Consider the following 27,516-nt stretch of genomic DNA (forward strand, 5'->3'; position numbering starts at 1 on the left):
TGAGATTCAGTAATCTACAAGTAAGAAAATCAAATCACGTTGGTCTTCAAAACCTGTACAATGGTGAAATAAAAAGGTCACAGCCAGCTGTCAAAATGAACTCTATATATCAGATTGCAAGAGAAATCTATTGAAATACTGATGTGCCAAGAGACACATGCAAATGTGTTTCATTTATGCAAAAGGCCCAGCCATTTCATGGTGACTTACTAAAGGTCCCAGTACCTGACCTATAAGCTTTGTTGCCTAGCAACATGAATTAAAGTCACAGGGGGTTGTGTGATGTATCCGTAATATTTTCTTTTAAGTGCAGCATTTAGATGTCCATGTAAACTTGTATATCCATCCAGTGTGTGAAATTGTAGATTTATTTATTTTTTTACGTCGGCTTCCATTTAGAATGACTAAGGAACGCAATTGAGAAAGTGCTTACAGGCTGAACGCCAACGTTAAACGTTCAATTGAGGGACCAGGTGTCTTTGTAGTGTTAGATGTTGGACATCAAGCGAGCTGCTGTGTATCTAGTGTAGTAAGGTAGAACCCAGCAGAGTCACCAGATCTCTGTTGATGTCAGATTAGTTTCAGTGTCTTAGAAAGATCATAGTTAATCAGCATTAGGGCCCTTCTGCTTCGATAGGATCCCCATAGGAAATGCACTTGATATACTAATAAAGTGTGCAAGATACGGTCATTAAAGCAGACCTATTATTATTATTTTAGCAGATTAATGTTGCTTCAATCTTAATATGCGTTCTTTCAAAATTAAAAACAAAGCGCTTATCTGACACAAAGGAGCCAGCTGCCCTCCTCCACCATGGTCTAACTATTCTTGTCACTGATTGGCTACATGACGCTGCCAATCAGTGGCAGGAAAGTGTTCCCGTTGAAATCAATGGCAGCACTTCCCACATACGACAATAGGGGTCAGAATAGGCCCCCTCCCGCAGCGTTTTTGAGCCAGTGTTGGAGGTGAGTGTATCCCATGCAGGGAGATGTGTTCGGTCAAACTCATCTCCCGCAAGGCATTTGGCCGGGTGTGGGGTGACGGGCAAAAGCAGAATCCTCCCCCATGCATTTGCAAAAATTACATGAATATTTAAAGGGACCATGCAGCAGTCAAATGCATTACAATGCATATGTTGGCTGTAGTGAGCCATTTTGTTATTGTTTGAGAATGTTACATGCAAATGGAAGAAACATTAGAGATCACCTAGTTGAAAAAGCGCATTACACACAGCCTCACATAAACAAAGATAACCAACTACCCTCTGATCTGATTTAGAAATTTAGCTGGAAGAGTTCAGTGTAATACATCAAAAAACCTTGTGGCAGGTAAAACTAGGCCTTTATATATTTTGTGAATCCTACATTAAGTCTACAGTTCTTGTTACAATAATTAAAGCACTGATCGAACAGTTAAATTTGATTATATCCTGACACAAGTCTAAACGTGATTAGAAGCCATGGGCTCAAATAGTTCAGGAAGACTTTTATTACAATTTAGTGCTGCAACCCCTGGCTTCTGTTGCAAATTGAATATAAACTCTGTGTGACACATTACTTTGGACGGTGCCCAAGGAGATCATCGTAGCCTTCAGATTCCTCCTTATTCATCTGAGTCACATTGACTTTTTCATATCAACTAAATCAACAATTCTTTCAGAATGCTCAAACTCTGCACAGCTACCTTTTTTCTTTTTTTTGCTCCAATGTCTGGTTATTAGCCTCTGTCCACAGAAACATATGTATAGCAGGTATGTTCATACATATAGTAAACACCATACTTTTAAAAGATACCTCGTCAAATTAAGTTTGCTTAATATTTAGGAGTTCAAAGTTATATGAATGGTTTCAAAGTTATGCTGATTTATATTGTGCATTAGAGCCGGCCTTTACATGGGTCCCAGTGGGTCCGTGGAAGTATTGGCTGCCCCAGGGCACCTCTTTCTCCGCAAATCAGTTTGCATCATTCTGGTCTCGGTGTACTTCCGCAAAGGGGAACAGGGGCAGCCTCTCTCAGTGACAGTGGGCCTAAAAGCTGCACCCGTTGCAAGTGCAAGTGCATCGGGAGGGCAGGTTCACGGAGAAGCAGACGAAGAAATAAGGCACGAGGAGAAGTGGACAATGACAGAAGGACAAGAAAAGGCAGGAGAAGAAGTGGAGCTGCTGGAAAGGAAACATCCTTCATCATTAAACAAAATAGATGTGCACAAGGTTTTCGTGGGTGGGCAGCATTTCATCTTTTGATCCAGGCAACACAAGGTCTTGGGCTGGCCCTGTTGTGCATGGCTGAAACCATTAAGTTTTGATAAGAAGCCATGGTCGCTATGCTTTTATGCAGCCATCTAACACTTTTGCTTTATTTTATATTGTATATTTTATTTTCTTATTCTCTTTCATACCTATATCCCTTCCCAGCAGAACTAAAAGCTCATAGAAAAGAGGGTCTTTAAATTGTGTGTGTGGCCCTAAGACACCATGCCCTACAAAATTATCTGCATCTGTTGATTGAAGCTGGACTCGTCATTAGAAAATGACATGGTGACACTTTGTACAGTGTACAATTTTACCTAAACATTGTGTTGTGCCCCATCATTTTTCCAATTGAAGGAATATTAAAGTAAGCCCTGTCAGTTGTGCCATGTTCATGTACCAAAGATGGAAAAGCTTCTCTAGTGAGGAGCTTTACATATCTGTATACTGATAGCTCAAATATGTCTGCCAGCATTGCTGCACACACATTGTGTTCTGACACAAAATTCCGTGACTGTGATTTTCCACACTATATTTCGATCAGAGAGCATTGCGAGTGTGTAACCCGTACAGCAGCCAGGTGTGAGACAGTCTGGTATATATTATTTTACTTGTGCCAATGTGTTGTACTGATATTCCCAGCGCAATGTATGAGTAAAATATATCTTAAACTGTCCATATGACATGTCTGCTTTATATGTAGTGGTGGGATGTTGTAGAAGACCACACTTGTATGTAGAAACATAACAACAGCACCCCACAGTGGATGACGAGAGAGGTGACTAGAATGGGGTATAGCTTCAAACCTAGAAAACATTCAGACTTAATTGCAATACCTAGCTCATCCTGGGGCTGGGAGAGACAATGATCTTAACGAGTCTTTAAAAAAAAAAAAAATTTCATGATCATTGGATGCTATATGAATGTCACCTGTGATTATAAATTCTCTTCCCTTTCCAGCTGCAAACCAGAAGGAGCCTCTGACCCTTTCCGTTAAAGTAAAAGAAGAACCTAATGATGAAGAAGCCACCAGCTACCTGTCCCCACAGTGTGGATACTCTTTTAATCAGGAATCGGAGACAAAAGTCTCCAACACCACCGATGGAGACAGCAAATCAAAGGAAGTTCAGCCAAATCCACTAACACAGGATATTTCAGTCAAGGCAGCATCCGAGCTTCTAATGAAACTTTCAGGTAAATGGCTGTTAGGGAATTTATTAATTTTAGTGAGGAAAACTGCTGGTGAATCTGTTCAGAGAAATGGCTGTATATGTTTTGAAATAGATAAGGATCTGATGTATTTCTTACAGAAATTCCAATATATATTTATATATATAATGATGGGAGGTTGTTCCACTTATCTACCACCTTTTCAGTTCACAGTTTAGATGCATTGTAAGATTTTTTTTTTTTGTTATCAATACGATCGCCATCTGTGTGCATACGTCCATGTGAAGATTTAGCTGGGTCACCCACTGGGTATAGTTGGGTATCTTCTTGGGTAAATGTGGGCCTATTGGTATTGTCTGTGGTGTTCAAGATTTTACAGGTTTATTCAATGCAATTTATGGCCATCTTCGTTTCGTCTTGGATCGGAACCACGCAAAGTCCTTAGACATATGAAAAAAGGAGGGCTGTTGTAAGTTCAGAATATTTCCTTGTATATGTTATACAGTAGGGCAGTGTAATTAAGTCACATGGCCAGTGATTATTCCCCAGCCAAACCAATGTCCTGTCGCGCTAGTGGGAGAAAGCCCCTTATAGCACGCATATTGTGCCTAGTCGGTGCCATGGTATAGAGAATGACATAAAGGAGCAGATAAGAGAATTCTGTACTATAGGATGACCAGATCTTTTGAGCAAAATCCGGGGACATGTTGTTGTATGCTATTTTATATAAGTCATTTAAATATGGTTAAAAATAATTAATATAGTGGTCAGGCGCTAAAGTGTTTTATTATATATTAATCAATGTAACAGAAATTATTGTGAAATATACTTCAAAATTAATGCTGCAAACACTAAAGGTATACCCCCTATAAATAAATATGGTTGCCAACATTCTGTCCTAGTGCATTGTGGACTGCTGTACTTTTGTGTCACGCTCTGTCCACAATGTTTAATTGCTGTTTGGAGCAATCAACACAATGTAATTTATTTTGGGGTGACGTTCGATAAAATTAATTGCCTGATGACAATTGGTTAATGACCTTGCTTATAACACGGCCACACAGTTTGACACGGCCACCAACAAATGATTACTAGGAATTACGCCTCAAACAGGGGACTGTACATCTATTCACCCTGCCGTACTATGGAAGACACCAATAGCCCTTGTACTAGAACACAAGGGAGCGAGCTATGCAACCTTCCTTTGTAGGTTAGAAGCTTACTGGCATTGGGAAGAGTCCCCGGTTCTATACATGCACAACTTATACAACTAACACTTTGGTGAATAAAGCCCGCAAATTATAAACATTTTAATGCAGATTTCATAAACTGTATGCAACAATAGGATAGCAATAATAAACTCAAAAGAAGAAAGAAAATTGTCAATTTTAACCCCTTCACAGGATGTACAATGTTCCTACTATTAAGTATGCAGGATGTAAAAGTACATCCTGCGTTTAAATCTCCTCCTTGGCAGGACTTTTGATACTAGCCGCAGCTTCAGCCAATGCAGAGTCCTTCCGCGCATGTGATCGTTTTTTTACTAATGACATGTACGTAAACCATGCCTCTGTAAGTGTTCTCCGTCTATTTCCATCGTGAAGTGGAGAGAGACCGGAGAACACCTTTTCACACTTTGTTTAGTAAGTACATTTTTTTTTTATATCAGTGATTATATCAGTTGTAGTTATGCCGATGTCCCATAATAATGCCAAACCAATGCATGCATGACATTGCTGAACGTTGGGTGGGGTGTAGATTACATATCCAGTATGAAAAAAAATAAATTGGTGAAATTGCAATGTTTTGTGAAAAATGCGTAGTTTTTTTTTTTTTTTTTACCACCAGCTTTTTGAAAATTTCACGTTAAACATGCCAATGTGCCCCTAGATAAACACCCTGGGTTGCCTAGTTTTCAAAAATATACTGTATTTGCTCGAATATAAGATGAACCCCCCCCCCCAAAAAAAATTTGAATTTGAATTAAGAAAAAAAGAAAAGGCCTGGATATAAGACTAGCCTATAAGAAAAAAGTTTTACTAGTAAATATTCACATTTTTTCATATTTAATAAAAACTGATTGAGAAAAATGCATTTCTTGTTTTTATTTCCTTTTATTTGCCAACTTGCCCCCCAATTATGCACATCTGACTTACAGCTTGCTATTCTGCCCCCCCCAGATATGCCTTATACTCCCCTATATGCCACTCTGCCCCCAGATGTTCCACTCTGCCTCCCTGATATATCTTATTCCCCCTATTTGCCAATCTGCCCCCTGATATGCCCCCCCCCCCGAATTACCGATGCATCCCAAGACTTGTCCCCCCGTGCTCCAGACTCCCTGGTGTCAAGTGGGGGCAGCCAGAGGACATCTGCGTGATGCTCGCAGACAACCTCCGCTGCTTCCTGGGACTTCCGCCGGAGCTTCTATGACTTAGCACTGTAAGGTCACGTCAGGGCGATGCTCCGTTATAGAAGCCCCGGCAGAAGTGTCGGGTACCAGCGGAGGTTATCTGCGTGCATCGCATAGATGTTCACCGGCTGTCAGAGAGGAAGATCCAGGTCCCCTGCAGCGTAGACAACCTCTGCTGATGCTGGCCGGTACTTCCACCCGGGCTTCTATCGCGCAGTCAATTATAAGACAACCTCATCTTATAATCGAGCAAATACGGTATATAATTTTCTGTTAAGTTGAAGTATAGGGCCATAATAATGCCTCAAATGAGACATGGAACCAGTAAATCGATCTGTAAAAATTCATAAAAACTAAAACATGCTATTACAATTTAGACCGCATGACATCAAAACACCATGACCTATCTATGTATGTGAGACATGACTATATCCAGAAGATGTTGCTGAATACGAATTAAGAGTTGTTTTTTTTGTTGCACTTACTATACATTCTGATGAAGAAATCAACTGCAATGTGTTTGTGACACAAGATTGGTAAAGACTAGCTGTACGGTGGCTGCATAAAAATGTCAAAATGCCCCTAGTGAGAAATACTATATGACCAACAATATGTGGACACCTGGCCATCACACCTACATGATCCTGTTGGACGTCCCATTCCAATGCTATGGAATTGCTCCCCATATCCTTTGTAGCTATAACAGCTTCCGCTCTTCTGGGAAGGTTTTCCACAATATTTTGGAGTGTTTCCGAGGGAATTTTTGCCCATTCATCCAGTAGAGCATTTGTGAGGTCAGGCACCATACCCTTGCGTGAAAACCCCTTGTCCTCAAATGTAAACTTGGATGAATGTCTGTGTCCAAATTGTCTTTGTTACATATTTTTACTGTCCCCTTTTGTAACAGCTCTATGGGATCTGCTGGTGCTAGATACATAAATGTAATGTAGCTATTTGGAAAAAAGAAAATGATACATTTCCTAGGCTATGTTATAGGATTAGCAGCCATGCCATTACAATGTTTTAAAAGCCGGCAAACGTTAACAAACACATAAATATTGGGACGTAGCTACATTCACAGGGTGACGAACACATAAAGGAGTTTTAATATGTAAGTCAACACACTTGGGTCCTTTTGTTCTAAGTCAGCAGTTCCTATAGGTCATAACTCCATACACGTTACTACAAATGACTAATATTGATCCATAATTGTGAACTACTGAATGCGGAGAAAGGCTTGTTGGCCTCTTGTGAACTGATGTTGAACTTTTTATTTAAAGTTGCTTCAAGCAAATTCCTCTTGCCAAGCGTCTGGCAGCGAGTCGAGATTTTGCACAGACAACAGCAGTGTTCATCTTTGAAACCGGGCATAATGGCCTCTTTTTTTTTTTTTTTTTCTTTTTCCTAAAGCATTGCATTCTCTTTTTTTTTCCCTCCTTCTTGCACTGTATGATTAACTTTATGTTCTTCTTAAAGGCTTTCACAACATTTGCTTTGCAAAGTTTAAACACTTATGATACTTCAAAGAAAGCAGGAATGTGTTACGCCTCACACCGTGAATCCAAAATTGTGAGTCTAGTTAAGCTGTAGCCGTCTGAAGAGTAACATTGCAGGTATATAAGTCAACAGATTCCTTGGCGTGGGTTATTTAATAAAACTAGCTAAATGCCTGCAATTGCTGTGGAGATATTTGGTTTAAATGTAAAGGACTTGACTATTTTAGTGAAGGTGTTATGTGGCAAATTTAGCATAACATCACTTCTATCTTCTCCTCCAGATTTACAAAGAATCACATAGGGTAGGAATAGTCTAATCTGAAAGAATAAGATTGTGAATTCTACGAACGGAGAGATAAGATCCTACAGTGTATATGTGTGTGTGTTCAGAACAATTCTATAACATTTCTCTTTATCTGTAATCTTCATTGCATGTGCTTATTGTATATAAAATTAAACACCATTACTACAGTACAATTGCAAAAGTGTTGCTCCACCTACATTTAACACATGTAGCTATATGCAGCATTAGAAACATCATTCCTATTACTGCCGATTGCCCAAAACCATCCTACAGACAATTATTCTAGTATAAGTACCTATTCTAGTTTGTGTGGGTGACATAATGCATAATACAACGTTTTGTGTTGGTCTCTAACAGGCCTGGACTGGCCATCTGGCACGCCACGCAAATGCTCGGTGGGACGCTGGCCAATAGCACCCCATACTTCCTGATCTGTCACTCCAGGGGCAGATTGAGTCTTGCAGTGTGCGGCCTCTGCAGACTCTGCATTAGAAATTAGAACATTAGATTTGCTGTGTTATTTTCTGTATATTCTGTATGTGTTGTGACACCCTTAACCATTTGGGGTACTTTACTAATAAACCTTACCTGCTATAATTATGCTACCTTTTTCATTAGCATTCACCATGCTGATGCGAAACATGTTTTACATGACCCCACAGACAAACATTAAAACATTAGAAAACTAGTCAGAATAAATAACATCTTAGCGTTTCTGTCTAGCCTCTGCTAAGGGCGAGAGAAAATGGAGTTGCCATCTTAATTGGATCAAGGGTCCCCTTTCAAGTTATTTCTAGAACAGCTGACAAAGAAGGGAAACACAGTTCTTCTTGGTACAATAGGGCTGACCTTGGTAACCCTGTTTAACATTTTTGTACCAAAACGAGCGTTTCTTTGAGAGGAGCCTTAAAAATCTTTGTCCTTTTAAAGAAATGTAGGTCTATAGATGTTGGTGACTTTGATATAACCTTGAAGCAGGAAATTTGATTATCTTGTTTATATTAGAATATGTTAGTAAATGGATAGGTAGGTCTATTGCGAAAAGGAATTTTAACACAAAACGAATAGAAGGGTACAAAAACAAGTCATGGGGAAAAAAGGACTTAGCACTTTTGCATTTTGTTTTTACTTTCTGGAATAGTATATTGGTTGGAGTTGATGCCAGGTAATATGTATGTTATATGCTGTATATTATATGCGTTCTAACACTGACTACTAAACGTAAAACAGCTCTTAGGCCTTAAGGGGTTCATCATTCCACCTCCGCGGAAAGCACCGATTAGACTACATAGCGGAAACCCACTATGTTTACCTCATGGCTGATGTATAGTGCTCAAGCAGGATGAACTTTGAGAAAAGATGGGCAGACTAGTGTATTCTGACTGTCTACTTTATTAGGGAGGGTCAGCCTCAGTAGACCTTCCCCTGCAAGAAAGGCAGAGCCCATAAAATATAGTCATGTCAGTGAGGTGCTGCTCAAAAACTTCCCCTAACTATGCATTTTTCGGGGCCCATAGTGGTCCTTGCAGGACAAGTCCACGTGGGTTGGTCCTCCAAAGTGCTCAGTCAAAAAAGGGAAGCTAAGATGTCCAACGCCCTGCAGACTTGCCAACTACACAAAAAAAAATACTGACAGCTGTGTCACCTTTTGATTAATTGCCAGATGAATTCATACTATCAAGACTGTTAAAACAGTATACATTATCACAGTAATATACAATGTATTTTATTTATTTAACCGATAAATCAGAGTATTGTATGTCTGAGCTCCGTGAGAATATGAACATATCCAATATTTTTTTTTTGTCTTGGTTGTTTTGTAGACTAGTCTACTTTCTGTATCACAAACCTCTATACACTGAAATCATTATTTTGTGTTACTCTTGTATTGTTTGTGCATATTTGTCGGATTATGTACTCTAAATTGTTGACTTCCATAAGTGAATACCTGACTTATAGGAAGATGAATATGCTGCCATCCTTTTAAAACATGATGTTTTACTGTCACTTTAAGCCTTGCGTCTCTAATTGAAACCTCTTACTGACTTTGGCTGTTTCACAGAAGTACACATTTGTAATTGAATTTCTCTCTGCATCGCCTCCGTAGCTGAAAGTTGTAAGGATGCGCAGACTGTTAAGATTAAAGAAGAACCCATGGAGGTTGACATCCCTGACTCTTCCATCTCCCCCAGACAAAACATTGGTTACAGCACTTTATTAAGGCAAGAAAAAAATGAGCACTTGATGAAGATGCCGGAGTGTCGAGTTATTCCCGAGGGGAACCTGTTCAGCCAAGACATATCTGTCAAGATGGCTTCAGAACTTCTCTTTAAATTATCAGGTAATGTAATGTAGTTTTAGAGCACCGTTTTTTTATGTTTCAGCCCGGAAATCCAGATGTAACAAAAAAAGTAACTGTAGACAACAGGTATAATAGACCAAGTGACAATGAGTGTCTTCTCTGCTACCACTGTGCTGCTGTCTATTGCATAGCGGTTAACGGTCTCTTATGGGGTTAATTATACAGAGTTCTCTCCAGACTTTCAAGAGTAGCTTTTCAAATCCTTTTGAGAAGGGAACTTTGCAAACATAAATGCAAATTAAATAATCCCCCACTGTGGATCAAAAATTGGTGTTAAGAAGGGAGGTTTATCACATCTTGTGTACCGTATTTTGGGCAGATTTGACATTTATCAGGGTAATCCTCCAGTGACTGCAGCATCAAGGGATATATAAAAAAAAAAGATGAGTGTTAAGTCACTTTTTTCCAGAACCTATAGCAGCATATAGCAAATGACAAACAAAAAGAGCTAACTATATGTGTGCATTCTGTAATGCAATTGATTGGAAATTATACATTTCTTTCTAAGTGTAATAATGCCACACTTTTGTAACATTTAAAATCTGTTGTATATTATAATTAAATTTTTGCTAAATACTAAAATATTCCTCTTTTTTTTCTAGAAAAAGTAAGCAAAGAACACAATCACAACAAGTCAAATATCATTCGAACAACTAGGTGTGTTATTTTCATTATTTTCATTTTCTGGGCTTATTCTTACATCAGTTTGCCATACATCATATAGGTGGTACTACCATATGAGTGATAGTATGGAGATATCTACATATGTTTTTGTTTAGATTTATCACAGTTTTTAATCACTAAGTATAGGTTAAAAAAAATCACAAAGAGCCAAATACGTATGTCCATATAATTTGTGTGTAATGCTTAATTTGTTATAACTAGGCCCCTAAGTATATTGCTTAGACCCTATAAAACCTAGACCTACCCCTAGCATGCCTCTACACCCAATTCATATGTTAATGCTATGTTTCTTTGCAATTATGGAACAAGTGAAACATGTCATATGAGGCTATGTTTGAATTTATTATTTCAGAATCTGAATGTTCTCCATTTCCTATTGCGAAAGAGGAAATTACATATACCGTATTTGCTCGATTATAAGACGACCCTGATTCTAAGACGACCCCCCAAATCTGAATATTAATGTAGGAAAAAAAGAAAGAGCCTGAATATAAGACGACCCTATAGGAAAAAAGTTTTACCAGTAAATGTTAATTCATCTAAACTATTTTTTTTTAATAAAAGCTATGATTGAGAAAAATATTTTGGTTTTATTTCCTTCTATTTTCCAACCTGCCCCCCAGTTATCCACATCTGCCCCAGAAATGCCTTATACTCCCTATATGCCACTGTGCCCCATGATATGCCTTTTAACCCTATATGCCACTGTGCCCCATGATATGCCTTTTAACCCTATATGCCACTGTGCCCCATGATATGCCTTTTGACCCCCTATGTGCCACTCTACCTCCAGAAATGCCTTATACCCCTATATGCCACTCTGGCATTTAGAGGGTTAAAAGGCATATTATGGGGAAGAGTGGCATATAGGGAGGTTTAAGGCATTCAGGAGGCAGAGTGGCGTATAGAGGGTTAAAAAGGCATTTCTGGAGGCAGAGTGGCATTAAGGGGGTTAAAAGGCATTTCACAGAGCACTCTGCCTCCAGAAATGCCTTATGCCCCCCATTTAACACCCCCCCTCCCCTCAAAACTTACCGGTGCTTCTGAATTCCCCGTCATGTAGCTGGGGCAGCGTGTAGATCCCACGCGCTTCCGCTGCAGCCGGAAGGAGGTGTGGCTAGCAGCGGGGGTTGTCTGCGTCCATCGCGCAGACCTTCCCCGGCTGCCAGAGATCAGAGTTCCCCGCACCGGTGCGGGGAACTCTGATCTCTGGCAGCCGGGGAAGGTCTGCGCGATGGACGCAGACAACCCCCGCTGCTAGCCACGCCTCCTTCCGGCTGCAGCGGAAGTTGTCTACGCGAATCGCGTAGACATCTACACGCTGCCCCAGCTACACACCGGGGACTCAGAAGTACCGGTAAGTGGGGCGGGGGGGGTGGGGGGGAGACAGGAGGATCCAGGTCCCCTGCAGCTGCGGGGCATCTGGATCTTAGTCGTCTCATAGTCAGACCTATTTGGAGGTCTGATTATAAGACGACCCCGATTATAAGACGAGGGGTATTTTTCAGAGCGTTTGCTCTGAAAAAAACCTTGTCTTATAATCGAGCAAATACGGTAATTTATCTTGGCGTGTTCGTAACATTCGAGAATACATTTTCCTGCGTACATCGATTTCCTCCCACTGCAGAGAGCTAAGAAATGGCAGTGATCTGCGTGTTTATAGCAACGGAAAAATTATAATACTCAAGGTCTGGCAAATCCCAGACTGCGCGTTTTCCTTGCGCTTACAAAAAAACCAAAAACATTGGTCTGGCTCTTAAATCCTAATTACTATTGTCTCCAAATTAGTACTACCTAGTATTCAGTACTTCAGACACTTGGATATTGTACTGTTCCAGTTTCTGCTTAAAGCTATAATTTTTCTGTAATGGAGGTCTCTAAGCTAGGTTCTTTTTTTTTTTTTTTTTTTTTTCCCATCCATCACAATCCAGGTGCTTTTTGGCCACTAGGTTTCAGGGTTTCTGTTTATCGTTCCAATGCAGTCTCTGGCGCTCTGCGTGGCTCTGCATCACGTATCGTCTTACAGACTTATCTTCCAGCGGTATGCAGTTCATTAATGTCGCACAACTTTATTTAGTAGTCATTGGAATTCTATGGTGTTTCCTTTAGACCTTCTAAATCATACTGCATAGAAACCGACGCACCTAATACTTACTGCTTACTTACTACGCACTGCTTTCAACGTTTGGCAGATGCTCGTGGCATTTCTTGTAGGCAAAAAGAACCTCAGGAGACATCTATTTTTTTTTATTTTTTTTTTCTTCTGAGAACTTGGAAGAAAAGTTATTCATTGAGATAAAATAGCACATAAAGTTTGGCACCGTAGGAAAACTTTAGGGGCTGTGGCTACCAAGCATATAGGATTTGTCAAATATTTTTATCAAAAGCAGAAAAGGGCTGGATATTTCATGGGAAGGCTAATTAAAATATAGAAGGCCACAATGTACCAGATTTAATGATAAAAAGAGAGATCCATTCATTAAAGCTGAGGACTAATTGCTTGCATTGCATCATTGCATTCTGTTTATGTCTGAAACCCATGCAGACGTTGCATTCTCCCTGACAAAGTGTAAAATTGATCTTCACTGAACACCGACCAGTAACTGACCCTCTAATTAATTCTCCACTGAATTCTGGTAAGAAGAAGTATTCGTTCTGGGGTTTACCAAACTACTGGAATCAAATAATATTTTATATAGATCCCAAATGGAGCGGAATGGACGAGGAAACTGGTTAAGCATTGTGCAAGAAACCGAAACTGAGATTTTTACCTGATATATACAGAACATCTATATTTGGTATTTGGCCAGTCACCCTTAAATAATATAAAATACACCTCTTTATGGTACAATTACCCAACACAGCACATAAACGGTCCATCAAAGTCCCAACCGGAGATGTCATGCTTCAGACCATGCTTCTGTGCACACCACATTACAGTATGTTGCTTGAAAGGATTTAATCTGGAATCTGCCGTTTGTACCTCTTGCCCCATGATGGATTGGATGGATGCAATTCTTTCTTAACTAATTATGGGTATGCTTAATCTATATATTAAATTATTGTTTTTAACGACTTCACTATGTTGGCATCACTACTAGCTCTGTGTTGCTGGTGTTGAAGTGAGTAATGCATTCCTATGTAAAGTGCCCATCCAGTGACTGGCTAAATTTACTCATTCATATATTTTTTGTGGTTTTTTAAATAGTATACACGTTAATATGTCAAGTACCGTATTGGCTCGGATATAGGCCGCCCCCGTATATAGGCCGCACCCTAAAAGTTTGGTGCTTTTTTAAAGAAAAAGTTTTTTTCTTTAAAAAAGCACCAAAAAAACATGCTGCCACTCTGTCTCCCCCCCCCCCGAGATAAGCTGCCACTGTCCTCCCTCCCCGAGATATGCTACCACTGTCCTCCTCCCCCCCCCAGAGATATGCTGCCACTGTCCTCCTCCCCCCCGAGATATGCTACCACTGTCCTCCTCCCCCCCGAGATATGCTACCACTGTCCTCCCCCCGAGATATGCTGCCACTGTCCTCCCCCCCCGAGATATGCTACCACTGTCCTCCTCCCCCCCCAGAGATATGCTGCCACTGTCCTCCTCCCCCCCGAGATATGCTACCACTGTCCTCCTCCCCCCCGAGATATGCTACCACTGTCCTCCCCCCGAGATATGCTGCCACTGTCCTCCCTCCCCGAGATATGCTGCCACTGTCCCCCCCCCCCCCCCCGGAATATGCTGCCACTGTCCTCCTCTGCCCCCCCCCCGACTTACCGGAGCAGACTCCCGGGTGTCTTGCGGGGCCGGCGGGGGACATCTACGCAATACGCGTATATAACTTCCGGTGCCGGCACTCAGCGGATGTGCCGGCACCGGAAGTTGTATACGCGTATTGCGTATATGTCCCCCGCCGGCCCCGCAAGACACTCGGGAGTCTGCTCCGGTAAGTCGCGGACGGTCCGCACGATGCGCTCAGACAACCTCCCGTGCCGGCACCCCCCCCCCGTGGGAAGTGCTGGCAGGGGAGGCTGTCTGAGCGTATCGGGGAGTAGGATGCAGGTCCCCTGCACCGCTGCGGGGGATCTGTATCCTAACCCCGTTGCCTGCCTGGCGCCCGGGACTGCATGTCCCGGGCGTCGGGCGCTAGACCCCGAATATAGGCCGCACCCCCACTTTAAAGACTTAAAGTGGGGGGAAAAAGTGCGGCCTATATTCAAGCCAATACGGTATTTTTCCGCCCTTAGTCTAGGGACAAAAGCAATTGAAGTAGGTCTGAACCTTTTCACAATGATGATCTTCAAATGTTCTTCTTTTCTCCTTGAAACGAACTTAAGTGAATATTTTTTTTTTCGTGGGAGTACAATCCTGTCGTATTATTTTTCATATGAGCCTTCTATAGAATAGACATAGTAATAATAAAGGGTGTATCTGCATTTGTACCCTTAGTAAGTGTTTGGCATTGCCGTTTTTATGTAAAGAAGGGCATTACATTACATTACTTGTATGACCAATACTGAAGATTTTTCAATAGCAGTAAAGTGTCATATTTTCATAATGTTACTCTTTTAACATAAAGTCCTTCTTTTAGAAACTTATTACTTGTTAGTATCATATCATCTGAATTGTATTTTTATTTTTTGTAGCCCCTTTTTTTCAGAAGAAAAATTTAGACAATCACCGTTCACCTCTAACTCGAAAGACCTCCCAAAAGTGGAAGCTGCTTCTCAAGGAAGGACCATGCTGCAAGGTATAGTTTTTTCTTTGGTCTGCAAAGGTCGAGTTTATTGAATTACAAGAAATATGCAGACAGGAGTAGGAAGCTGTTCGTACCTGTGTTAGCATTTGAACACTTTTTTTTAGATGAAATCATATGGTCTTAGTCTGCTCTCCAATTCACCTTAAATATCAATGTTGTGATTAATCTGTATTGGATGAAATGTTCCTCCATGGATACAGTATGTCCTAAATTTTCTTCCCCTTTGTATCTTTGATCTTTGAGCCATTATACCATTTCTTTGAACCGCATGTCTCTTATTTATTTTTACATTAAAGGTCATTTGGAAGTAGGGTTGCCAGATTTAAAAAAAGGAGAAGGACTAGTTTCAATATAATAGTAACCGTGCCCTGTATCGCAGCCATGGTGCCAAGCTGCTACTCGTTGGTTCGGCATATTGTTACATTATGCCATCGCACATGATACAAGGATTTGCACTTCAGTACCGAAAAGGCTAACTGCACACACATAGTAATTTTGCACTCCAGCACTGAAGAAATTAACTGCATGCATATAAAAGTTGCACTTTATCATTGAAGAGTTTAACTATATGGAAGTTTCAGCATCAGAGGTTAATTAAACCCAGGGAAAGACTGAAAATGCAGAGAGGGTTACGGTCCATCATGTACATTGTATCCAGTCGGTACAGGTGACTGACTGATCCTTGATACACTGTGTCACACTGTGCCCAACTGTAAATATCCATCTTTGCTGCTTCGTCAACCACCAACTGGTTTGACCTTCTAAAAATTGGTCAAATACTGGCCACCTCGATACCCATTTTTGAAATAGGTTGGTGTTTTGTTTGTTTTTTTTCTCATCCTCTCGGTTGACAAATAATGGTCCTTTTCCAGTTGCCTACTGCACCTTGTATGAAGGTAATTTATGTTTAGGCTGAGCACCACAGGGTATCCTCTTCCTGCCTCTGGAAACCCTGCCCCCAATGCCGGTGTCCCAATCTGGACACCTGAAATGTTGGGTGGTAGGTGTTACTGCTTCCTCATGTAAAGTGCCATGGTGTAACCTACAGGTGGAGAGAGTGACCTGATCTGATCTTCAGGACCTGCATCACACACAGGGAAACAAAGCATTAACAGATATGATATGATGGAGATCGAGGAACAGATCTCATCTTACTCCAACAAAATACTCTAAATTTCGGTGCTGTCGATTGACTACTGTTATCACAAAACCAAAGGTACACAGTTTCCATGCTATAGAAAGAAATCTGTTAAAGAGTATGCAATTAAATAGGGTTGACCTTTAAATTAGGTTATACACAGACCCCAGATATCCAAGTAAAATCCAGGCTTTATAAGTGATGAGGTCAAGATGCAGTGTCAATCTAATTTGACTTGTTTATGTTTTATGAATACTAAAGCATCAACTGGCGGTTTTAGAGGATGATCTCCGATATTTAGTATCTTGTATCGAAACCCAAAAGCCATGCTACTGGAATTGTGTTTTGCACCTGGAATAAGATTTATTTTTGTTGCATTAGAACACATGTCCAATACATAAAAAGTATCAAACAAATGAAATAAATGTTGCAGCTGTAGAAGAGACGTTGGTTTCTATGTGAGACTATAGAGAACTTTTTCTCAAAAAACATATCACTTTCAACTCCAGCAATCGGCAATTACCATAAATTGATGAAACTGTGGGTTTGGGTTTCCCAAAGTGCTTATTATCCTACAGGAAACTAGAAAGCTCCTTAAGTTGAAGAAACCCCACTACCTGGTATACTGTCTTCTGTTGTCTATTTAATCAGGGCACAGCCTACAACCTTTCAGTTTACAGTACAGTGTAACAAGTACTGTATACATTCTCCTTCTAGAAATGATGATAATATAAAAACTCATTTTTCCTTTTGTTATGTTTCAATGTATAATTGAATGTAAAGCCGTTTGGTACATAAAACATAATTGTTGGTTATTGTTAAACGTCATCAATTTGTTCCAATTCAATTGCTTGGATGAGTTTATAATTAAGAGCAGTGCGATGCTGTTTAGTGCCCCATTTTTTTGTGTTGCGTATGCCTGGCAGGACTGTCCCACTTGCAGTAATTCATCACGAATAATGATAGTGTGAGGTTTGCGTAGCAGAAGTGCAGGTTTTTGTACAAGTATCTTGGTGGGACTTTCATCTTAGACATAGTTCCCTGTGGTAGTTTCATGGACTAGGAAGACACCCGTCTGCGCAATCATTAATCATAGACAGCAAGAAGATCTGTAGCAGCCCAAAATATGAGTACGCTCCATAGCAGCTGCTTCTTATGTACAAAAAAAAGAAAGAAAAGGTAAGAGAGATACTGTGTACAAGAGGACAACATCAAACATAAATGGCTTTGTGTTTAAGATGGAGTCAGAACTCCATAAACGAGTATTCACGAAAGGGATAGCATTTAGGATTAAGAGAATATGAGATGAGGTTCGATTTGTGCTTACCTAGCGTAAGAAAGCTTGTCAAGCCTAACCTGTCTACCTGGAGCAGGGCATTATTTGGCAGAATGTTGTTGTTGTGGGGTAGTCATCCCTAAAAAAGGGCAAAAAAATTAGTATGAAAGTCCATGGAACAAGACTGGTAGTCCTGTAGTCTTGAAGCAAGAGAGGATTCTTGTAGGCTGTATTGGGGGGGGGGGTTTAATGAGTACGGGACTTGGGTATAGGGAGGAACGTGGCTCGGTATAAGGCTGACATACAAAATATAAAACAACCTTTAATAATGAAGTGTGTAGTAAAGTTGGCATTCTTTCTCGTTGGATACCCATATGGTACCAGTGATTGATAGGCTAATCCTGAAACCATGCTAAATAAAATAACCAGTATATAATCAGGCAACCATAATATATAAGGGCAGTCACAAGCTTGACTTGGCAAAATTTGGGATGTTGCACTTTTACTTCTAGCACAGAGAATATGTGGGTTTATAGTTTGTGAAAAGGGATGTGTTTTAAGAGAGGGAAGAATTAGATATAATGTATAAGCATCTGCCTTGTCAAAGTGTCATGAATGTGGAATGATAGCGGCTCCAAACATGGGTATAGTTGGGTATAGAGGAGATTAGCATTTGGTTTAAATAGGTTAAGGTACATGACTTAAGACGAGAGGATGAGGGTGATAATTGTATCAGTATAGGAGCTGCATTTATAAAGACATGTCTTGAAGACTGAATTCTAAATACGTGGACATATTGCCTGAACAATAATTTAACATTCATCAATAGCTCAAATGATGCGACACTTCAATATTTTTAAGAATGAGTTGGCACTCACTAGTCTATTGTGCAAGTATATACAGGTATACTTCCTGATTGGCACTCTTTTTTTAAGTTTGTGATGTTTTGTAATTTGGACGGGAAGCTTAAAAATTTGTCCTAAATGCCTGTAATAGAATAGATACTATGGCAGGAACCATGAAAATATATATATATAAAGCATACATAATAAAAGCGGTGGGCTGAAGTGTTAAGTCAGTTACCATTGGTACCTGAAACATAATGTTTATTAACATGCTACTGTCTTGTCTTATGGGATTCCGCATGTCTCTTGTGTGTGTTTACAGAAATTTAAATGCAAAAAAAGATATAAAGTGTTAACTCTGTATATAGCAGCTTTCTTAATATTCTACTTATTAACATGAGTTGTTTTTGGTAATAAGTATTTTTGTGACACGTTTATTCTTCACCCATGATGAAAACCTTACTTTTCTCATTATTTACAACAACAAATGTGTGTGTAATAGAAATGGATTGTCACTGGTAATATACCGGTATTAATGCTGGTTAATATATTAGTTGTAATGCTTACATACAAATTGGGGTTTATGTGATAGTAATATGTATGCTTATACGGATACATATGTGTGTGTGTATATGTATATGTGCAGGGCCGGCCGAAGACTTAACGCCGCCTGGGGCGAAGTTTAAAATGCCCCCCCCCCCACACCGGTACTTACCCTTAAACAGTCCTGCGGCGAGTCTCCCTGTGATGCCACGGTGCCGGCTTGTAATGCTGAGCGCCGTAAATTCACGTCACTTCCGGCACTCTGCATTACAAGCCGGCACCGAGACCGAACAGGGAAACTCGCCGCAGAGGAGAGAGAGAGGGGCGCCGAGCGGGTAAGCGAAAACCACTCGGCGCCCCTCTCTCTCTCCTCCGCTTCAAAAAAAACCAAAAAAACAAAAAAAAAACCGCTTGGGGCGGCAAAGTGCCGCCCCTTCTGAAGTGCCGCCTGGGGCAATTGCCCCAGTCGGCTCCATTGTAGGGCCGGCCCTGTATATGTGTGTGTGTGTGTGTGTATATATATATATATGTATATGTATATATATATATATATATATATATATATATATATATATATATATATATATAATATGCATTTGACTAGGCAGTAGTAGAAGAGTCCAGCTCATTCATTATGCATGCATGCATAATAAGGAACTGGTTTTGCATATAACCGCCTACACAGAGACATGACCAAATATGGACATAAATAAAGGCCAGGAAATCAATAATAATTTCAATTATATGGCACAGCCCTTCTCCACATAAATGTTCTGGCTCTTGGTTGGGTCTCGCGTACGTCACGGCCATTGTCTTGGTCTTTGTTCAAAGGTTTTCATGTGTTAATGTGAGTTTTTTTTCAAATACCACAAGATGGCATTTGTGAGAAACGTAACAATAGCATATCCTGAAGGCTGATTTACACACAGAACAAATAACCATAAGTAGCCTGAGCAGTAATTTACAGTCATCTCCACGCAAACCCCCTCTTTTATTGTGTGAAGGTGACCTCCCGGAGAATGAATAGAAAATCCCTCTGAGATAAGAGGCCAGCGGTACACTAGCACACTGATTAACATGAGCAGTATGCATGTTTAGTATTGAGACTGAGAAAGAAAGATTTCTGCCACATCTAATCAGTTCATTGTGTTTTAATATATTATGACGTCCAATAACTTCACTGTGTTTTAAAACTAACTTGGAAGTTTATTTAGGAAATAGATAATATTAAACCGAACCACAACAACTTATAATAAGTAAAAATAATGGTATTAAAAGGTTTCCATGGTCAGTGTGATTGTATGTATGTATGTGTATATATATGTATGTATGTAAATATATATATAATATATATATATTTGTATGTGTGTAATATATATTAATACATACACTACTGTTCAAAAGTTTCAAAAGCAGTTTTTCCCAGAAATTCCAGAAATACAGTGAGGACATTATCATTTTAAATGACTATTGATGCCGACTTTAAATGGAATATCTTCATAGACGTACAGAAGTCCTTTATCAGCAGCCATTTGTTCCGATGGCAGGTTGTGTTTGCTGGTTTTAGTTTCAGAGGCTAATTGAATAGAAAGCCCTTTTGCGATTGTTACGCAGCTAGAAACGTCCTTATTTTCCACTAAGAATGCTAAGTGACCCCAAGCTTTTGAACGGTAGTGTGTGTGTGTGTGTGTGTGTGTGTAAATATACACACCCTGTCCCAATGAGCTCCTAGCAGTAATCGTAATTGGTTGACTGAAGCCACAAAGTGATCGGTCAACTTCTGTTTTAAGGTTACAGGTGACCCTCGTCCGGAAAATTCCCTTTTCCACGTGGACAGGATGCCCTTTCTTCGCAAAATGAGTTTTTACTAATTGTATTTGGTAGATCCAGAGTAGAGCATCTACAGACACCCTGAGGATTGTGCACTTGTACAGAGATGTGTCCATTACACACCCTCCACACGAGCCTTGCTAACGCACTGTAAATATAGTGTGACTGTTCTGAGAGATCTCTTCAGGCCTCGAGGAGAATGGTGCTGCTGAAGCGACTGCATGTTCCTTGGTTTCTATAACGTTTCCCCAGTGAGACATTTGCTCACATGAAACACTTGGTGTACCCCTTGTCTGGCCAAGAACATCTGTTTTACAACCACAAAGCGTTTACTTTGATGCCTGTCCAGGTGGCATGTTTTCTAGACGTGAGGTTTGTGCACGTGTTGGCCAGATTGCATGGATCATCCTGTGATTCATGTGTCCTGTGACAGTCGGGGCCCCTGTAAAAATAGAGCATTTGGCACACGTGCTTACAGATGCATCCTCGGAAAGGGTTGGATAGTTACTAAAAGTTCTAAAAAGCTTCAACTGCAGGATAGTGTGCATTTAGGTAGCTGTTGATTTGATGGTTCACCAATGATGCTATTGTAATTTTGGATATTTGGTTTACGAAAAGAAAATTGCCGGTTAAACATGTTAACCACGGATCTGTATTAATTTTGTGATGCTCATAAGTAATCAAATCTCCATTTTACATCAAGCCTCTTCTCACCGGGACAGCTGGGGAGATGAGAGTTCTCCCTTGTAACTGGGCCATTTACACTACAGATGCCTCTGCATTATCTACGTGTCCTCCTGAGGCACAATGCTAGTACATGATCACGTCCCAGCTCTCATTACAGAGGACGTGTGGTCCAAAGATGAGAGACTGCTTGAAGTAGGCACTCAGGGACGGACTACCGTTTGCCAGGCCTAGGGCAGCACTTCCCATAAATACACAACTGATCTGATTGTGGCTTAGTTTGATTTAAATCTTGGTTTTCAGATGTTGTTTTAGTTGTCGTAGTTCTAAATCCGCAAGGAACATTCTAGAATATTAGGGGCGAACTACCAACGGTATTTATTTATACAGCATATTTATATTGTCAATAGGATACCTAAGTAGGGTTTTACTACTTGATGCTGAAAAATAGCAAAACTTACATGAAGTTGTGCAAGGGTGTCCTTAGTTCCTGTGGGATTTACAGGCAGTACATCCAGTGTTCGCTACAGTTGTGTGTCTCCTTTCCTAACCGGGCACTAACGAGTGGTACTACCCTGAGCTACAGGTAGGTGAGTACCCTAGTGAAGCATAGAACTAAATTATAGTATTACTATTTGAGTGCTCCAATTAAAATAACACAACGGTTGCAGCGCTATAGAATATTCCTGTTTGGAAACAAAAATCTTTAATTACCATTTGGTTGGTGCTTTCCTAGAATCTGCAGAGATACCTTTGAGGTCCTACATTAGTCACATACTAAATGTTCTTGTTAGATACATTGTCCTGTGAGGTTTAATAAATGCTATGAGTCTACCTGATGCTTGCGTTCATTCATGGCTTGATCATGGCAGTGTTTTTTCTTGCAGATTCTGAAGCTCTTGGACTGGATGCGAGTGCCGGGCTAGCAGCTTGGAAACTGAACGAGCAGCTCTTTCCTTGCGATGTTTGTGGGAAAGTGTTCGGTCGTCAGCAGACCTTATCTCGGCATCTCTTGCTGCACACAGGTATGGAGTTTTGCTATGCTTTTATGCCTTGCTTTTTGGCACTTAAATAGTAACCGTTGTCTATTAAAAAAATAAAATGGCTATCTGTGGTGCAATCAGGTTATAAGGCATATATTTTATCATGTATGGCATAGGTATACAGCTATACACAACAAAGTACAGGGCCAAGGACTGAATAAGGTTTGGGCAGGTTATATTGGCCGTATAGATCTTATCATTATATTCTGTTTCTGTGCATATGAATGAAAATATATATATATATATATATATATATATATATATATATATATATATAGACTAATGTGACCCTATATATAGTCTCTAGGCTAATATATAGTGATCCGATTCTGTGTTTTGGGTTTTTTTATTTATTAATTTCATTTTATCCAGAAGAAAGAAAATACAAATGCCACTTGTGCCCCTATGCTGCAAAGTGCCGTGCTAACTTGAATCAACACCTAACAGTCCATGCGGTGAAACTGGTCAGTACGGACACCGAAGATATTGTCAGTGCGGTTATTGCAGATACCAGCGACAAAAAGAAGAGCCTCTATTATTACAGGTGAGAACTAGCCCTAAATGAAGGCTAACAACATTTATTTTTCCATCACTCCCCCAAAGTCTCACCGAGATCAAAGGAAAGCCCGGCAAACTGGAAGCCGCCAGATAAAGATTCATATAGATCATTGTATGTCGAGGAATATGAATCCTTATTTGGCCCCGGCTTCCGGCTTCCTGTTTGCTGGGCTTTACCCACATTTTACATCCACTCAACCGCACTGCACACACATTGCATCATGACAGATACTAGACTATATTACAATATTATTATTAATTTTATTATAATGGTTTATTATTATGGTTTTGTCCAATTCCATCGCAAAAAACTTTTGATGGACATTAAATATCCAATTTGCGATGTCCTATGTAAAGCAGTGCACCTTAGATAACTGTATATGAAACTGTTCATTCGAATACACATTTTGTGCTGTTAATACGCTTGATTAATCATTGTAAGCCTGCCCATTCCTATAGCAAAACTTAGTTTGTGGTTTTATTTAGCATTTACTCTTGTTTTTTTGTTTAATAATAAATTCCTGGTTGTTTGACTTGAAGTTTGCTTTGATAATGAGCATTGCTAGGGTATTTTGGTGCCTCCAACCACTTACCACTTTCCCGATCTCCCCAACCAGCCCATGGAGCAGTGGCACACAGGGGCAATCTGTCCCTGATTATGTGGCATAGGGGCTACCGGCACCTGAAACTGCCCGAAGCCGGGATACGTCACTACATAGCCGACATGTACCTGGGGGAAACGTCTATGCTAAATCTTCCTGTAATTGAAGCTAAAGGGTCCACCACAAAATCCATTGAAAAAAAAGTTTTAAATAAATAAATCAAAACATTTTTAATTGAGGTTAACATTCTTGAGGTGACCCAAGCACTGATAATCCACTCTTATGGTTCGGCATGTAATGTCCAAATTGTTCCAATTTTAGATGCCAAATCGGGTACATCGATATGTGACTTGGTTAGCAGACCCGTTTTACTGTTTATTATGTATAAAACATGAATCATTTCAAGTGTTTAGCATAGACCTTTGTCCCAAGTGTACTTGGTTTCCTTTCTGTATTTCTTCCACTTCCCTTTGCCTTCTTCTCCAATTATCCACAGTTCTCTCTGCAAAGTTCTTCTTCCTAATATCCCCCTGGAGTTTTCCAGCTTCAGAGAACAACCTCCACTTTTATTATTCCTGTTTTTCTAAACTATACGTCCCGTCCTGAACTGCTCCTCCCGAGCCTCAAAGCCTTTGGTATTTATATTGCAATACTTCTCTCTTCCTTCAGCTGCAAGCACCTGCCATAGCAAATATTATATTGATTTAATGACATGGCTTCTATATACACATTTATTCCTTCGCAGCAGTGCAGTGGCAAAGGCATCAGATCTCCCTAAACGTCCTTGTACACCCTCTGAAGGCTTTATTTACTGTTGAGAACGCAGATCTTGCTCATCGCACAGTGCTAGCTCTGTTCACTAGATAACAGCCGGTGGCAGCATTGTGTTCATAATCCGCTGCTGACTGGAACATGTAGTTCCTGGAAGCTGGTGAAATAGTGCAGTCTAACCTGGGAAGCGTTCCAGAGTGTTTTGAATTGGTTTCTGAGGTGCAATCTGCGCTTCACTTATCAACAAACCGGTCTTTACAGCTGTATTTGGCAGCAGTACATTGCTTCTATGTTGCCCAGAGGAATATGCTAGGTGATGGGCAGCATCTGGAACATGTAGTTCCCAATTAACATCATGATTCTACTCTGCGGTGTAATTTCACGTGGTATGTCATCCAGAATATTTCAACGTGGGAGGTGCTGCAGGATAGTGTGTTGTTCAGGGAAGCACTGTAAAAATATCAGCGATAAAGTGACAGGATTGAAATAACAACCTCTAACCTAGAAAGAAACAATACTAGCTAGCTTGTTTTTATTGCTATGTGGTGGATACTAGGACTTAGTTTTTGTTTGGTTAAGTTCTTTACTGATCATACCTAGAAGACTTCTCCAAGATTTCTTCTAATGTCCCCTGATGATCTATTGAGATCACCAGATCTGCTGAGTGTAATGTAAATATTAGTTCAGAATTAACATAGCCTCCTTCTAGCTGCTTCATTCACAAATATTATATAAAATAAGCTCTGGGCCACAGTTTGTGGGTTAAACTCCTGAGCTTAAGGAACCAGCCTTAGGAACTTATCAACTTGGGGAAATATGTTAGCAACTCGGGAACATAGAGGTTTCCCTGGCCTTGAGCGCTGAAGACAAGAGATCGCAACGGATAGAAATCCTTTAAATTCATAAAGGGATTTAACAAAGTACAAAAAAAGGAAAGGTTATATCAGTCTGAAACTAGAAGGTCAGAGGCTTCCAATGTAAAAAAAAAAAAAAGTTTTACTTTACTGAGAAGGTGGTAGATAAGTGGAATAGCCTCACAGCAGAAGTGATAGAGACTAATTCAATAGAGGGATTTATGTGCATGAGATAGGTATAAAGCTATCCTGAATCTAAGACAAGACCGAGGACTGATTTAAGATTTGAGCTGGAAAAAACAGGCAGACTGGATGGGTTCTTACACGTGTTCACATTCTGTGTTTCCAAGTCAATTTCGGGGTTGTAAAATGTCTTTATTTTATATTTTTGTGATTTGAAGCATACCAGATTGCAGGTTTTGGGGCTCTCTGGAGCATGAACTTTTCTCCACTGTTCAGGTGGGGTATTTCTCATCATTCATGTAGATGCAGTGATTTATCGTTCTGTTCTTTGTAGCTGCCATGTCTGCGGATTTGAGACTGAGCTGAATGTCCACTTTGTGAGTCACATGTCCCTCCATGTGGACAAGGAACAATGGATGTATTCCATCTGCTGCAGTGCCTGCGACTTTGTCACCATGGAGGAATCTGACATGAGAACTCACCTCAACACCAAGCACTCAGGTAAGAGAAAACACACGGACCCTGAAGCCTACAACTAGCTGGGAATAAGGTAGTTTAAAATATATCAATTGTTTTTTGGGGTGAGGGGGTAAATTAGTTGCGATTTTTTAAAAAAAATTATTATTATTATTACTTGATTTATATAGTGCAGTAATATTTGATGACAATATAGGTTTTTTTTTCTTCCTAGTGAAAGAACACTAACATTTTTATTGGATAGTTGTGAATCTGTCTGGTTTCCTGTCTGTGTTTTCAATGTCTTCACTTGTTGAATTAGCATTTATTTTTTACCATGCGATTCCACACCGACTGCACAACACATTGGCAGTACATGTCCTTCTTGATAAATAACAATTTCTAGCCTAAACAGACACTGTTGATACCGTAATTTTGTGTTAGTAAGATTGTGTTTGTTAATCCTTCTTGATTTCCTTAGGAGATGACCGGAAGACCCCCAGTGAATCGATAAGCCCCTCTTCTTCCTCATTATCCGCACTTAGTGACTCCACCAACAGCAAAGAAGATTCAGACACCCCTCTGAGAAACCAGACTTCAAACAATTTGTTGGTCATTTCTTTAGTGCCTGGAGCCCAGTCCTTTGTCAGCACTGAAGAGAAGCCTGAGAAAGGTAAATGCAACCATGGAAGAAGGAAGAACGCAGAAACGTGTTGACTGTTAAAATCTGGGTTGCCCAAGAAATAAGTGGTCCTTGCTGCGTTAAAGTAAAGAATATAAGAATGATTTTATGGGATTCTTCCACAGGACCAATTCACTAAAAAGACCCCCTTCATACATCAATATAGTTTAGTCCTCCAAAGCCACACACTAAAGAGGCCATGACATTTGTCGTAAGAAGTGTGTTTTTGGTGTTAAACCTTGTAATCTAATATATGTATTGTAAAAGTTATAGGAAGCACTAGACGCCGCACACTATGGAAGTCTCTTTTCTGATATGAATGTTTCATTCCTAGGTTTTGAGTGTGTTTTCTGCAATTTTGTCTGCAAAACAAAAACAATGTTTGAAAGACACTTGCAGATCCACCTAATCACACGGATGTACGAGTGTGATGTGTGCCATAAGTTCATGAAGACACCGGAGCAGCTGGTAGAACATAAGAAATGCCACACAGTCCCTACCGGTGGGCTCAAGTAAGGAAAGCAAGTACAAAACCCTTTCCTGTGTTTAGCACATGTTCTCATGTCATGTCCTGTTGTATATAACATGTCGTTTTGTCTGTAACACTAAGAC

The 27,516-nt window shown here is 40.1% G+C and overlaps 1 protein-coding gene across 1 annotated transcript in view; it reads left to right on the forward strand.

Annotated features, from left to right (window-relative positions):
- Positions 1-27,516, forward strand: part of LOC149287409 (zinc finger protein 827-like) — a 61,797-nt gene that overhangs the window by 32,523 nt on the left and 1,758 nt on the right. The window contains exons 5-14 of the mRNA XM_089492907.1: positions 3,214-3,447; positions 9,744-9,977; positions 10,601-10,655; positions 11,514-11,516; positions 15,327-15,430; positions 22,643-22,780; positions 23,171-23,342; positions 26,101-26,267; positions 26,704-26,895; positions 27,239-27,416. Coding sequence (XP_089349033.1) covers positions 3,214-3,447; positions 9,744-9,977; positions 10,601-10,655; positions 11,514-11,516; positions 15,327-15,430; positions 22,643-22,780; positions 23,171-23,342; positions 26,101-26,267; positions 26,704-26,895; positions 27,239-27,416 — 1,477 coding nt within the window. The remainder of the gene's footprint in view (positions 1-3,213; positions 3,448-9,743; positions 9,978-10,600; positions 10,656-11,513; positions 11,517-15,326; positions 15,431-22,642; positions 22,781-23,170; positions 23,343-26,100; positions 26,268-26,703; positions 26,896-27,238; positions 27,417-27,516) is intronic.

Source organism: Sceloporus occidentalis, unplaced genomic scaffold, assembly GCF_023333645.1.
Source record: "Sceloporus occidentalis isolate IW3139 unplaced genomic scaffold, rSceOcc1.0.p SCAF_61, whole genome shotgun sequence".
NCBI classification, from domain to species: domain Eukaryota; kingdom Metazoa; phylum Chordata; class Lepidosauria; order Squamata; family Phrynosomatidae; genus Sceloporus; species Sceloporus occidentalis.